At 43.4% G+C, this 15543-nt stretch overlaps 2 protein-coding genes and 1 long non-coding RNA gene across 5 annotated transcripts in view; 2 read left to right on the top strand and 1 right to left on the bottom strand.

The window, feature by feature from the left end:
* Positions 1-231: 231 nt before the first annotated feature.
* LOC148116007 (uncharacterized) lies at positions 232-8718 on the bottom strand. The gene is made up of 2 exons (XR_015731830.1): positions 8371-8718; positions 232-1960 (listed from the first exon to the last, which is right to left on the bottom strand). It is a non-coding gene; the product is annotated as an uncharacterized LOC148116007 (long non-coding RNA).
* Positions 8186-15543, top strand: part of LOC148116006 (uncharacterized) — a 20604-nt gene continuing 13246 nt past the window's right edge. For 2 of the 3 annotated variants that reach the window (XM_087884629.1, XM_087884627.1), the window contains exon 1: positions 8186-8328. In XM_087884629.1, the coding sequence (XP_087740755.1) occupies positions 8317-8328 (12 nt within the window). In that variant the 5' untranslated portion in view covers positions 8186-8316. The remainder of the gene's footprint in view (positions 8329-15543) is intronic. The other variant, XM_087884628.1, reaches the window with a different exon arrangement.
* The window catches only part of LOC148116003 (uncharacterized), a 47741-nt gene continuing 40393 nt past the window's right edge, over positions 8196-15543 (top strand). Inside the window, exon 1 of the mRNA XM_087884675.1 lies at positions 8196-8328. The gene's annotated coding sequence lies outside the window, so the exon portion shown is untranslated. The remainder of the gene's footprint in view (positions 8329-15543) is intronic.

Raw genomic sequence — 15543 nt, 5'->3', positions numbered from 1 at the left:
GGAGAATTTTTTTTGTTTTGGGTGCTGTATTCTTCTCTAAATTGCTGATTTTCAAATATGCAAGCTATTTATCTGAGGTTTTCATCCTTTTCTATGAAGCTTGGCTTTTCTTCACAAATGGACAGTATGGAGAGTGTGGGCTTCACGATCCACGCTCTCCCGTTTGTTAAGAATCTGATCCAATCTTGCACGTGCTGGGCATGAAGGGAAGAAATAAACAAGCGGAGCAGGTTAAGAACAAAGATTTATTTATTTATTAGGAAATTTATATTAGGGCTGTTGGAAGAAAAATTCCTCTGGTTCAGTTCCCAGCTGGGAGAAAGGCGCTGGAAATAAAATGGAGGCTGATGGGAAAAAAGATTCTGTTTATTGATAGGCAGAACCAACCTGTGATTCTGGGGCAGCTGACCAAATGGGCGAATGAGTGGATGGATCTTCATAGGTTTCTGTGACTTTGAAGTTTGAACTGATTGTACAATGAAGAGGGGCTTGTGTCTTTTGCTAAATGGTGGTGGGTTAATGCTATTATGTCCTAAAATGTCCTGTCCTGTCCTGCTTAATCCTGTCACCCGGTAGCTGAAGATGTTTTGTTTATGAATAGATTGGCCTGGATTCCTTAATGGGCCCAAAGTCTCCATCTGTAATCATTTCTGCTGCATTTTACTATGCAGGAAATTGGGGCTGGCGCATGTTTCTCCTTTGGTGAAATATAATAATCTGCCTCTTTTAATCCCCAAAATATTTCATTCTTCCAGGAGGGGGAGGGATGCCTGATTACTTCTTACAGGGCCCAAGGTCTGTCTGGATCTTGAGCCTATCTTCTGGAGAGTTGGCCATTCCCACCACCTTGGTGCTGTGATATTGTTCTCCCCTGGAAAGTTACAATTTTTACCAGCCCTCTGTCAAACTGCCCTACCTTACAGGGTTGTTTTGTGGGGGAGGAAGAAGAATCAGGGACTAATCTTCAGCTCATGGGGAGGGTGGGAGGGGAAAGTCGTGGAATTAATGGATCAATCCGTCAAAGGATGGGTAGCATGTGGCTGCTGCTGCCTCCTCCCCCTAGTAAATACCCACCAGAGATTCTGCTGACCCCTTACTGGAAGGACATCTCTACCCCACCCCATTTTGGATTTTACCCAGAGAGTCTTCTTCTGATCGGGCAGTGTTTTTTTTTTTAAGAGGTTTTAAATTTACCGTATGTTTCAGACTATAAGACGCAATGGAGTATAAGACGCACCAAGATTTCGAAGAGGTAAACAAGTAAAAAAAATGTTTTTGCCCCCATTTTTCACAAAAACAGGGCCTGCAGAGGGTTTGGGAGGTCTGCAGAGTGCGCCTCGAGGGCAAAAACGCGACGAATGGGGGGGTTTGGGAGGCCAAAAATGGGAAGTAAGGGAGGTGCTGGTTCTGAAGGTCTTTCCACAGGTGATGCATTGATGCTTCTTGCTCTCTTCGTGGACCTTCTTATGTGAATTAAGATGGTTTTTCTGCCTGAAGGTCCTTCCACAATCCAGACATTTGTGTGGATCCTCTGCTTTGTGAATTTTTTTATGTGATGCAAGGGAGCGGCTTGTATCGAAGCTTTCTGCACACTCCGTACATTTGTATGATTTCCCTCCTTGTATGCTTTCATGTAAAGCAGGAGGAAGGGTCCCTCTGGAGCGTTGCCTGCTTTCATCTTCTTTCTCTCCAGCAGGGCTTTCGCAACACTCACATAATCCAGATTCATCTCGGAGTGTTTTCCCACACCTTGAACACTCTCCTTTTTCTTGGCAATCATCTCCGTCCAATAAGACATTGGGATCTGGACAAGGGAAACCAGAGCAATTCTCCAGCTCCCCCGTTAACTGGCTTTCCTCAGAACTTTGCTTTCCATATATTTTTTCTGCAACTTCTTTTTTGTCTTTTGGCAAAGGTGCTGCTGCCTCTTGGCCAGAATCCTCCATCTCCCATCCGTCACCTGCTTGCAACACACACAAAAAAGTTAACACAAACATAAGTGCAAAAGGGATCAAGCGCCGTTACTGTGTTTGAACAATATCAAATTTCCTCCCAAATCCCATTTGTTCCAAAGATGGTGCTATGCTTGGTATTAAAGTAAATTATGACTGGTCATCACGCTTTTGACCGTTCCTCAAACTTACGACCATCCTCACATTTATGCCCATTGCAGCATTCTTAATGACTGTGTCACTTGTTTCACAACTTCAGTTCTTCACCACAGTGACAAGATAGGGTACAAAAACGTAAAATGTGAGGACAGTCGTAAGTGCGAGGACCGGTCAAAAATCACTTTTCCAGCCCTCTGAGTAGTTCCTATGCACATATAGGGACACCATTGTGGGTGTGGCTTATTTTGTGGGCGTGGCTTGGAGGTCATGTGACTGGGTGGGCCATGGCTATGTGTATAGGGACTACTCCGAGGGCTGAAAAAATTGATTTCTGACCAGTCCTCACACTTTTGACCGGTCCTCACACTTACGACCAGTCATTTATGCCCGTTGCAGCATTCTGTCACTCATTTCACAACTGCGGTGCTTCATGTGCGCTTCTCCTCGCCTGGCCTCTCGTGATCATGGGGATGCTGCAATAGTCGTAAGTGTGAAAAGCTGTCATAAGTCACTTTTTTCAGTGCCATTGTAACTTTGAATGGTCACTAAATGAACTGTTGTAAATCAAGGATTACCTGTTCAAAAGTACAAAAAGCTTCTTTGCTTGCAAAAAGCTGCCTTAAATACCAATCATTAGATTAGAAATATCTACAAGCTGGAGTTACAAATCAGGCAGGGTGCCAGAGCACCTTGAGGAATTAAAATAGTTAAACTACAATGGTAACTATCAGCAACCAACTCTTGCTCATAAAGTGAAACCTTTTAGCAGAGACAACATTTAAGCTCTCCAGAAAGAGCACACCCAGGAGAAGCAATCCTTAGATCCATTTGCACCACTTAAATATACAGCTGGTCTCACCTCATAAAATATCCTAAGGAAATAATCCAGATTTAAGGAAAGATCACATGCCCCCCAGAAAAGCAGTAAAAAAATCAGTGTCAATCTTGCATCCTCCCTCTTGGAAGTACACCCCAAAAGGACAGTGCCAAGAACCACTAAAGCAGTGAAAGAAGACCCCCTTTACAGACAAAAAAAGATAAGCCTAACTACAAAGAAAGCAATTAAAATGTAGCAAAAGAGCAAATACAGTAGTTGTTTATTAAACCAATTACCAGAACAAATAGATGCAGGAACTAGCCAGATTTCTGAAGCTGCTTTTTTTCAGGAACAGAGATTAACATTTTCCCTTCCAAACAAAGCTGAATAGGGAAAATTATCTCATCAATAAGCACAGGATTAAACATCACCAAAAACCAGTTTTAGATCAAAAGTCAGAAAGGGTATGTAAACTCACGTTTGAATGTCAACCTTTCTAGCTAGTAATAACTAGCAGTCAGCACGGGTTTGTTAAAAACAGATCATGCCAAACCAATCTTATTCCATTCTTGAACATAGTGACTAAATTAGTAGACCAGCGAAATACTGTGGACATAATATACTTAAGACTTCAGCCAGGCATTGGACAAAGTAGACCACAACCAACTTCTTGGCAAGTAAGAAAAAAGTGGGATAGATAGCATCATCACCAGACGGATTTGCAACTGGCTGACAAACCATACTTAACGAGTAGTCCTTAATGGGTCTAAGTATATGAAGGGAAGTAAGCGGTGAGATACCACAAGGTTCCATTTTAGGCAAGTACTAATAGGTAGTTAGGCCAGTAATAGAAGGGGAACTTACCAAATATGCAGATGATACTAAGCTGGCAGGAAGAACTAACACTCTATAGGCTCAAGATCCAGATGGATGCAGACAGACTTGAACACTGGGCCCTATCTAACTGTAGGAAGTTAGCACCCACCCCTTTCCTGGAAGAATGAAATATTTTAGGAAATATTAAAAAGGCAGAATATTAGATTTCCCTGGATGAGAAATGGAGAAACATGTTTTAAAAGACAAGCAGCTTCCTGCCTCCACCCCCCCCCCACAACTTTGTAAATGGGCCAAAATCTGCAACACAATAGGGCCCATCTAGCACAGAAACTAAAACTATAGGGCCCATCTAGCAGCAGAAACTCACCACAAGGCACCTGGTAAGATTACATCAACCAGCAAGGCTAGCTAAGACCCCCACCCCCTGGGAGTCTGACAACCAATCAGGATACTCTTTCTGGGCCCCAGGAAGTTCAAAACCAGGGCATAAACCCGGGGACTCGCTGACTCTCAGCCCCTTTTCTGTTCAGGAACTCAAACCATGTGATCCTGTCCACCATTAAACCATCCTTCCAAGCAGTCTCCATGTTTCCAGTGTCTTTTTCTGTTGCCGTAATTCGAGGATCGGACTCAATAAAGAATTCAGAGTTGTAGTATTCAAACAAAGTATTATTTATTCACAGAAGGCATTCTATATTTACAGAGTGATTGCAGATAGAAGCAAGGAGGAGGAGTGTGCATCTCCTTTTATACCAGGGAGGCGGGATTAGGGAGGAGGAGTGGTTAGTGAGAAATACATTATGAAAAGAAGAATAAATTAACCCTTGGTACTCCATGAGCATATATCTCTTTCATTCGAGAATAAGGCATTTATCCGTGACAAATCCCCCTCTAAATGCCGATTCGACATACAGCAATAATTACATTCAGAGTCAGAACAATATAGAACATATAATTTTGAAGTTAGATATTTATGTTGTTTTGATTGTAAAGGTTTAGTCGATATGTCAGCTATTTGTTCTGTAGTGTCACAATGAATAGCTTTGATGAATCCATTTTGAGACAATTGTCTTACATGTTTGTATTTGATATCTATATGCCTGGATCTTTGACCAATAGCATCTGCTCTAGATATCTCTATTGCAGCTTTGTTATCTTCATGTATAGTGAATGGTTGCAAAGGACTCTTCCAAACATCAGTTAATAAATCATTGAACCAGATGAGATTATTAGAAGCTTTTGACAAGCAAATATATTCTGCTTCAGTGGTTGATGTGGCTACTAAATCCTGTTTTCCAGTATACCAGTAGACTGGGCAGTTGTTAAGAAAGAATACATAGCCGGAAGTGCTCTTCCTGGTCTTAGTGTCGCCTGCCCAGTCAGCATCGGCGTAACAGGTGAGAATAGGCTCTTTGACATCGTTGGGCTCTAATAATAAGCAATAATCTAAGCTGTGTTTCAAGTATCTTAACACTCTTTTAATTGCTTCCCAATGATAAATTAAGGGTTTACTGACATATCTAGAAAGTAAATTAAGGGCAATATCAGGTCTGGTCCAATTGGCAATATATAAGAGGGAACCGATAACTGATCTGTAAAGTGTATTGTCATTAAACTCAGGAGATAATTCATTCATATTCTTTAGAAAATCAACCTGCATTGGAGTATCACGAGGCTTTGCATCATTCATATTGCATCTGTTCAAGAGTTCTATAAATTTATCTTTCTGAGACAATCTAAATCCTTTTTTAGTTTTACTTATCTGTACTCCAAGATATTTATTTACTTTCCCCAATGACTTTAACGAAAAATGTTCTCCTAATTTTGATACAAATATATCTCTCTTATCTTTATGTTTGCCAATATACAAAATATCATCCACATAGATTAACACAAATTCTAATGATTCACCTTCTCTCCTAACAAAAAAACAATTGTCTGCAGTTGTAGCATTGAAATTCATAGTTTTGAGTACATTGACCAAGCATTCATACCAGCGCTTGCCGGATTGCTTCAATCCATACAAACTTTTGTTTAGTAACCATGTTTCATTTCTATTTGTGTTTTGACAATGGGGAGCTCTTACATATATTTCTTTATCGAGTTTTGCATGTAGATATGCAGTTTGTATATCGTATTGAAAGACTTCAAGATTAAGGGCTGAGGCTGTTACTAAAGCTGTCTTAACACTTTCAGTTCTTACAGTGGGAGAATATGTGTCTGTATAATCCTCAGGGTATCTTTGGGCAAAGCCCTGTGCAACTAGTCTTGCTTTATATAATGTGTTACCCCCTTCTAAGTTCTTAATTTTAAATATCCACCTAGTGCCTATAATTGTCTTATCTTTTGGGACTGGTGTTGGAGTGAATACTTTGAGTTCTCGTAAACTGTCCATTTCTTTGGCCATGGCCAATTCCCATTTCTCTTTTTCTTCTGTGGGTAGTTTTAATACATCTTCATATGTATTAGGTGTTGATGTATCATTATTTATATGCATTATGTAATCCTTATATCTTTCTGGTACTTTATTCCTATTGCATCTAATTGTTCTTTCTGGTCTACTGTTGTTATCATGTAAATATCTTGCTTCCTTTTGTGTTAATGAATCTGTTTTGATTTTGGGGCAATTTCCCATCCATATTTTGGTGTCGCTCGTTTGTGTACTGCAGTTTTGTCTTTCCCCTTTTGTTTTATCTTGTGTTTTAATATCTGATCTTGTTATTGGGAGTACCTCATTAAGATGTATCTTAGACCAATTGGCCTGTTCATGAAATACGGCTGTCCTAGAAATTATGAATTTGTTATTATTGTCAATAAATCTATATCCTTTTGTACCTGTTTCATAACCCATGAATCTGAGCCTCCTAGATACATTATCTCCTTTACGTCTCAATTGTTTCGGTATATGTACATCTGCTGTGACTCCAAATACATGCATGTGGGCTATCTTGGGTTTTTTACTGTACATTAATTCGTATGGAGTTTTATTTATGACACTAGACCAAATTCTGTTAAGTGTACAATTGGAATATAATAATGCTTCTGACCAGAAATGTTTGCCTAAACCAGCATCCTCTAATGTACATCTAATCATGGTTTGTAGTGTCGAGTTTTTTTGTTCTGCCACTCCATTTGAAAAGCAGAGAAAGGACTAGAAGTGAAATGTAACATCCCTTTTGCTTTTAACCATTGGGAGAATTCCTTTGACATAAACTCAGATCCTCTGTCTGTCATGATCTGTCTTATTTTTGTGTTGTGTTGTGTTTCTACACGTTTATAAAATTCTTTGAATTTTTGAAATGTTTCATCTTTGTGTCTTAAGGTATAGACAAAGCCATAACGGCTGTAGTCGTCTACAATGGTAAGAAAATATCGTTTTTTGTATGTAATTGATGGAGTTAGTGGGCCAACTAGGTCCATATGTACTAGGTCAAAAATATGATTTGATGATCTTGTTGCCTTTTTTGGTCTGGGCTTGATTCTGAGTTTTGAGGACTTACATACTGAACATTCCAAGTAATTTTTACAGTCTTTTATTTTAACACCTTCAGCATGTTCAATCATTTTTTGTATTACAGGAAAACTGGCATGTCCTAATTTTCTGTGTAATATATGTGCACATTCATCATGAATTGGTTTTCCAATTATTGGTCTTTTGTTAGTGTGTGTATTGCTGACAGATATAGTTCTATCATTATGTTCTGGTTCATGTTCCTCATTGTCACTATCTGTATCATTTTCATTTTCTCTGTTAGTGTCATTTTCAATGTTTGAATCAATGTTGTGTAGCCATCTTTCCTCTGTGATCAAATAAGGTAAATCTCCTTTGGTGATTATATTACCTATGTTTATTTTGTTTTTCTCTAGAGTTACTTTTCCTTTTGAGAATATTATATTTATGTTAGAGTCCCTATGCCTTATTCTCGAATGAAAGAGAGATATGCTCATGGAGTACCAAGGGTTAATTTATTCTTCTTTTCATAATGTATTTCTCACTAACCACTCCTCCTCCCTGGTATAACAGGAGATGCACACTCCTCCTCCTCGCTTCTATCCGCAATCACTCTGTGAATATAGAATGCCTTCTGTGAATAAATAATACTTTGTTTGAATACTACAACTCTGAATTCTTTATTGAGTCCGATCCTCGAATTACGGCAACAAATTTGTAATGTGTAACTTTGCTGCTCCGCATCCCTTTCCCTTCCCTCCTCCCATCCTGGGCTTCCTCCCCTCCCCCTCTCCCCCTTTCTCTCCCTGGGGCAAAGAAGCAATGGACTCGCCCTCCAGCTGACCATCCCACGGGGGAGCGGGGGAGGGGTGGGGGGGGCAAGCAGGGGCACCCCGAGTGGGCGGCGCTCTCAGGCCTTTAGAGAAGGGGAGGAGCTGGACGGAGAGGGGAGGAGCTACAAGGGCTTCCTGTCTGGTTCTGTGCAGACTCCTGGCTGGGGTCGTTCCGGGGAGGGGGATCCAGGTGCGAGTCCGGCGGCGATCCTGGGCGCCTCTCTTGGGGAGCGGAGTCCGGGCGAGGAAGAGAGCCGCCTCTTCCCTATGGAGCGCCAGGTGAGAAGCTCCTCCCTCCCTCCCTTCCTTCCTTCTTCCCACCTGGGGAAATGCTCGGACAGGAGACCCTTCAGTGCAGCTTCTTGGGGCGCTGCTAAGATCCTCCTGCAGTCCCCACTTTCTCCTGGGGGAGATGATGATTATTATTACTATTATTATTCCTGGTCGTTTCCCCTCCTTTTCCTTTTCTCCGGGGCCGCTTCAGATCCGGGAGGCTGGGAGTTCGAGGGCTGCGGAAGCGGCGGGGAGAAAAGGGGGCGATCCCTCCCAGGAGCCCTTGTGTCGAGAGGAGCCGCCTCCGGAGGGAGCATCGGGGAAAGGCTCCTCCTGAGGCCCTTTAATCTCTTCGCCCTCTTTTCTTTCATCCCTTCAGTTCCTTTCCATTCTTCAATTTAACTGGGTTTTTAGAGTCTTGGGTGCATTTATCGGCCTTCTCCTGTGGGCCGCTGTTTCTCAGCCTTGGCAACTTTGTGGCCTGTGGATTTCTGCTCCCAGAATTCTCCATGTGTGTTGAAGTCCACCTATTTTACAGCTCCCAAGATTGGGAAAGGTCGCTGTAGGCCAGGGGTGGGGAAGTAGGGCCCTTTTAGGACTGGTGGACTTCAACTCCCAGAATCCCCGAGCCAGCTGTGTCAGGAATTCTGGGAGTTGAAGTCCACCAGCAATAAAAGGGCCCTAATTTTCCTCTTTTACAGTGGGGTATTCCAAAGGGCAAGTCCCAGCTTTGAAAAGAGTTTCTATCATCTGATAAGGACGGTGGACATTATATAAACATAGAATAACCTACTTGGAGTTGGGAGGGACCTTGGAGGTCTTCTAGTCCAACCCCCTGTTTGAGGAGGAGGAGTCTATACCATTTCAGACAATTGGCTGTCCAGTCTCTTCTTAAAAGCCTCCAGTGATCTTAGTCAGGATTCTGGGGATCAAGATTCGTACCTTGAAATGGCTGAAATAAAGACCTGTGTCCCATATCTGGGAAAGGTGAGAGAGAAACCACAACTGTCTTGCTAAAAATCCTTAACGCTGCAGGATTTGGGCATGGCTTCTTTGGTACCTTCCTTACTGTATCTCCTGTCAATCAAACAACTGTATTTCCTGCTGATGTCACTGAAATACGAAAGCATGAAAGAAATCATTCCAGATCTATCCCAGCCATTGTCCAAATCTGAGTCCTTGATTTAGGACCACAATCGAGCCCAGAATTTCTGTTGCTTGGCGCGATAGTGGCTAAGTGAGTTTTCCCCCTTTTTATGACCTTTCTTGCTACAGTTGTTAAGTGAACCCACTGCCGTTGTTCAGTTAGTAACACGGTGGTTAAGGGAACCTGGCTTCTCTATTGACTTTGCTTGTGGGAAGATTGCAGTGGGATCACGTGACCCTGGGACTCTGTAGCCCTAACAAATAGGAGCCAGTTGCCCAGTGTCCAAATTTTGATCAGGTGACCATGGGGATGCTGCAAAGGTCCTGTGAAAAGCTGCCAGGAGTCACGTTTTTCAGTGTCCTGGTAACTTTGAAGAGTCACTAAATGAATGGCTGTAATTCGAGGACTACCTGTATACGTGAGAGACAATTTGGACTCTGTCTCTTTGTTGGTGCCAGGCCAGATCTAGTACTCCTGACTAACAACTCAGCACAACTCCCTGGAAATGGGAGCGGATCTGCTTGAGGCCTCCAGAGTCCAGCTCTGTGGTCCTTTAATACATACATTCATGGCTGAGATAATCTGCCTCTGAATCCAATCCCTGGTCCTTCCACCCCTTTCAGTTTTCTTCTCACCCAGGGTGAGCTTCTATGTAATGTTGGTGTGGCTGCAAGGGACTCACATAAAGGGGTTCCCTAGTTAGCCTAGAAATACAGGCTGCTCAGGAATATCATTAGGATGTTTGATGGCAAATTATTCCCTTGTTGTTGTTTTTTTCACTCCTAGACACTCTTGTGGCCTCGTCTTCAATTATTTATTTATTATTCAAATTTCTATACCGCCCTTCTCCTTTCGGACTCAGGGCGGTGAACAGCCAAGATAAAAACATCTATACAAACATCACAGTTAAAAATAAAGTTAAAATAATTTATAAATTTGGCCCATAATTTAAAATTTGTCAATTAAAATCAATATTAAAATTTTAAAACTAACCCTAAAATCAAGACAGACCGGCTAACTGAAAAAAATAAGTTTTTAGGGCCCGACGAAAAATCTGGAGGTCGGAGATCACTCGTAACTCTGGGGGTAGATTGTTCCATAGGGTAGGTGCCACCACAGAGAAGGCTCTCCTCCTGGGGGTGGTCAGCCGGCATTGTCTGGCTGACGGCACCCTGAGGAGGCCCTCTCTGTGGGAGCGAACCGGCCGGTGGGAGGCTATTGGTGGCAGAAGGTGGTCCTGTAAGTACCCTGGCCCTAAGCCATGGAGTGCTTTAAAGGTGGTCACCAACACCTTGAAGCGCACCCGGAAGTCCACCGGAAGCCAATGCAGCTCGCGCAGGAGAGGAGTCACATGGGAGCGCCCCGTTGTTCCCATAATCCCCGCGCAGCCGCATTCTGCACCAGTTGGAGCCTCCGGGTGTACCCCAAGGGGAGCCCCATGTAGAGAGCGTTACAATAGTCCAGACGAGAAGTGACGAGTGCTTGAGTGACCGTGCGTAGGGAGTCCCGGTCCAGAAAGGGGCGCAACTGGCGTATCAGGCGAACTTGACAAAAAGCCCCCCTGGCCACGGCTGTCATATGCCCTTCTAAAGACAGCCGCGCATCCAGGAGGACACCCAAGTTGCGGGCCCTCTCCGTGGGGGCCAATGATTCGCCCCCAATAACCAGCGATGGCGTCAGCTGGCTATACCGGGACGCCGGCAGCCAAAGCCACTCGGTCTTGGAAGGGTTCAGTCGAAGCCTGTTTCTCCCCATCCAGATCCGCACGGCCTCCAGGCACTGGGACATCACTTCCAAGGCATCATTGGGATGGTCTGGGGTGGAAATGTACAGCTGAGTATCATCAGCGTACTGATAGAACTCCACCCCAAAACCACGGATGATCTCACCCAGCGGCTTCACATAAATGTTGAACAGGAGGGGCGAGAGGACCGACCCTTGCGGCACCCCACAAACAAGGCACCTTGGGGTCGACCGCTGCCCCCCTGTCAACACGGATTGCGACCGGTCGGAGAGATAGGAGGAGAACCACCGCAAAACGGTGCCCCCCACTCCCAGTCCCTCCAGCCGGCGCAACATGATACCATGGTCGATGGTATCAAAAGCTGCTGAGAGGTCTAATAGGACCAGGATAGAGGAATAACCCCTATCCTGGGCCCTCCAGAGATCATCCACCAATGCGACCAATGCCGTTTCCGTGCTGTACCCAGGTCCGAAGCCGGACTGGAGCGGATCCAGATAGACAGCTTCATCCAGGTACTGGGGAAGCTGTCGCGCCACCACACTCTCAACAACCTTCGCAATAAAGCGAAGGTTGGAGACTGGAGGATAGTTAGCCAAAACAGCCGGATCCAGGGATGGCTTCTTGAGGAGAGGCCTCACCACCGCCTCTTTCAAGGCGGCCGGCAGGACACCCTCGCTCAAAGAAGCGTTAATAATCCCCTGGAGGCAGCCTCGTGTAACCTCCCGGGAAGCCAGCACCAACCAGGAGGGACACGGGTCCAATAAACATGTGGTTGCGTTCAGCCGCCCCAAGATCCTGTCCACGTCCTCGGGAGCCACAGGATCGAACTCCTCCCAGATAACACTCTCAAGGCCTGCCTCAGTCATCTCGTCTGAACTAACCCAGTCGGCGGCCAAGTCTTCCCGAATCTGAGTTATTTTATCATCCAGATACTGTACAAAATACTCAGCTCGGCCCTGCAAGGGGTCCTCCCGCACTCCCAGATGGAGGAGGGAGCGGGTCACCCTAAACAGGGTGGCTGGGCGATTATCTGATGACGCGATAAGAGCGGCAAAATAGCTAGATTTCGCCGCTTTTATCGCCACTAGGTAGGTCTTAATATGAGACCTTACCAGTGTCAAGTCAGACTCGGAACGACTGGCCCTCCAACCGCTCTCTAGGCGTCTTTTCCGGCGCTTCATCTCCCTCAGCTCCTCGGAAAACCAAGGAGCTAAGTGAGTTCGGTGCCGGGTCAGAGGCCGCAAAGGCACGACCCGGTCCAAAGCCCCGGCAGCCGCCCTATCCCAGGCGGCCACCAGGTCATCAGCTGAGTCATGAGCTAGAGTCTCAGGAAATGGCCCAAGCTCCATCTGGAACCTATCAGGGTCCATCAGGCGCCTGGGGCGGAACCACCTGGTCAGTTCCGCCTCCCTGCGACAGGGTACGGCGGTCAGAAAGTCAAGTCGAAGGAGCGAGTGGTCAGACTGTCAGATGTAAATGCCTTATTCCCTAATGTGTAAATAATGTATATATGGGATATCAGGGGTTAACTTATTCTTTGGTTCTTAATGTATTCATAATTCACCACTCCCACTCTTGGCTCCACCCTTTGTATATATAAGGAGCCACCTCCACCATTTTCTTCGCTTCTATCTGTGAATATTCAGTGAATATAGAATGCCTATTATAATTAAAGAGAAATATATTTAAACCTCTAACTCTCATTATTATTATTGAGTCTGATCCTAAAAATATTGCAACAAACTGGTAGCAGAGGATGGTTAATTGACTCAATAAATACCTAAAAATGTCTAAGAAAGATAGGCCCAACACCAGGGCCTACAGCAAAGAAATAGAAACTGAACAAGAAATAATCAACGAATCCACAAACGCGATTTCGAGAGAATCCGAAGAATACACCACTGAAGAAGAAGAATTAATAAATGAAAATGATGGCCAGGAGAAAATCGAAATAGAAAATAACGAACTCAGGTCAGAGATACTGAAGTTATTAAAAAGCCAGAAGAATGATGAAAGCCTCATCGCGAACCTCCAAGAAATGCTGAAGAACAGCGGAGCAGCGAGAGAGAAAAACATCGCTAAAGAGAAACCCAAAGACCAAAAAACTGTGAGTGATATGACTACAGAGAAAGTCGTTATGAAAAAGAAAAGATGTGATCCCGCGCGAAATTTTGAATGGCAGCCATCTTGGTTTCAACAAGCCTCCAAAGTGAGCGAAGCAGAGCCAATCAAAATGCTCAGTTCAAAATTTCTGGCGCGAAAAACGTTATCAGACAACGAAAGTGAAAAGGAGGATTCAAACTCTTCGGAAGAGCCAGAATCAGAAAATGAAGACGACTTAACGAAATCCCAAGTAAAGTCAGCAATGAAGACGCTTTTTGCTGCATTTGAACCAAAATTAAAAATTTCCAAAGCGCCAACGAAGAAGCAAGCGAACAAGCCGATACTTCAAGACCTGCACGCTCCCATCCTGACTTCGAGGACGACGACGCCCGAGCCCAGAGAGCCATGTCGATTCCGCCCTACACCGCAGACCGAAGCAAGTGCCAACGCACCCAAAAGAAAGAGAAGAACAGTCGCCGCCATCAGAACTCCTAAGACCGAGCCAGAGACCGACTCGTCTGAAGAGGAGCGGAGCGAACGAGCTACAATGGAGAGAACCTTCCACGACGACGTCAAAGAAGAAATGAACAACGCGCATGTGCGAAACTACGTAGACGGTCCGGAAAGACTTGAACTGGCCAGAGAACTGCGCAGACTCGTTGCGAGCATCCCCATGCCGTTTTGCAATTTCCTACACTTGCGAGACCACGGACTACCTCAGGTTGTAAGTAATGGACAAAATAATGTGGGTAACTTACCCAGTGACTTCCCAAAACTTAGGGTTGATGGCATTAATTTACAAGAATGGTATCAACAGCTCCAGGTTGTCTTTATGAAAGAAAATTTACTATTTTTTATCACTAGTCCCCCAAGAAGACCTTGGACTTTAAAAATAGATTGTTTACACCATAAGGCATTTTTCTTAATAATATCTAGCGTGTCTCCTGCAATGTATCATAGCATCAAACCAAATCTAACTGTTTCAGAAATAATTCAATGCATGTTTAATTTGTTTCACAGCGATAGTGTAGCTACCACCACAAGAATGTCTAAGGACTTCTTTTCTTCCAGAGTAAAACCAGGGGTTTCCATAAGTGAGCATTTAATATCTTTAAACAAAATAAGAGCTGAGCTGCATTTGAGGGGGGAAGTGATTTCAGATCAAACAATGAAAAGTGTTATTATCAACTCACTTGATTCATCATGGGATAGTTTTATGTCACACTTAGACACCATCAATCTAGGATATTTGTCAATAGAAAGTCTGTCTAACAAATTGATAGCAGAAGACAATTCAAGAAAAAATCGTTATAGCAATCACACAGAACACAAATCTTTTAGGAAGGTAGCTTTCCAAGAAAAATATAATGAAACTTTTAAATGCCACAATTGTGGATCCAGAGAACACAATAGAAGAGATTGTCCCAAAATTTCAAAGGAAAGACATAGGTCAGAATATAGGAACAAATACAATTATAGACAGTCTTCCACAGATAGACATAAATATAGAAGCCCACCAAATTACAGAGAAAGTAGAGGGGGCAGAGAAAATTCAAAAGAGAGAAAATCTGGTTCACTGAATGGACTAAATAAACAAGACAGCACTAAAACGCAACAAAATGAGAACAATAATTGGCTTATTGATTCTGGAGCAACTAATCACACCACTAATAACAAAAATATATTGTCTTCATTTACAGAAGATAAGTTTGTAATAAAGGTAGCTAATCAAGAAAAAGTTCAAGTATTAGGCAGAGGGAATGTGACCTTGCCTGGTCTAGGAAAAATAGAGGGGGTATTGTTAATACCAGAAATACCTCATAACATACTAAGTGCCATAAAACTAAGCAGAGATTCTGACATCAATATAGTTTTCTCAAAGGGAAAAGCAACTTTAGAGAAGAATAAAACAAATGTAGGCACTGTGATGATTAAAGGAGGCCTACCCTATCTGATAACAAAAGAAAGATGGTTACATAACATTGATTCAAATATGGAAGATTGTATTGAGGCAGATGATGAAAATATTAGTAACAGTGACAATGATGAATGTAAAATATCTCATGATCACACAGATACACACAATGAGAAGAAACCAAAAATAGGTAAACCAATTCATGACGAGTGTGCTCATATCTTACATAGGAAGTTAGGACATGCAAGTTTTCCTGTAGTACAAAAAATGACTGAACACGCAGAAGGTGTCAAAATAAAAAATTGTGAAAAT

Source organism: Pantherophis guttatus, chromosome 2 (genome assembly GCF_059756535.1).
Source record: "Pantherophis guttatus breed Tessera chromosome 2, ASM5975653v1, whole genome shotgun sequence".
Classification (NCBI taxonomy): domain Eukaryota; kingdom Metazoa; phylum Chordata; class Lepidosauria; order Squamata; family Colubridae; genus Pantherophis; species Pantherophis guttatus.
The sequence above is the reverse complement of the archived record's forward strand: the minus strand, read 5'-3'. Positions and strand labels throughout refer to the sequence as shown.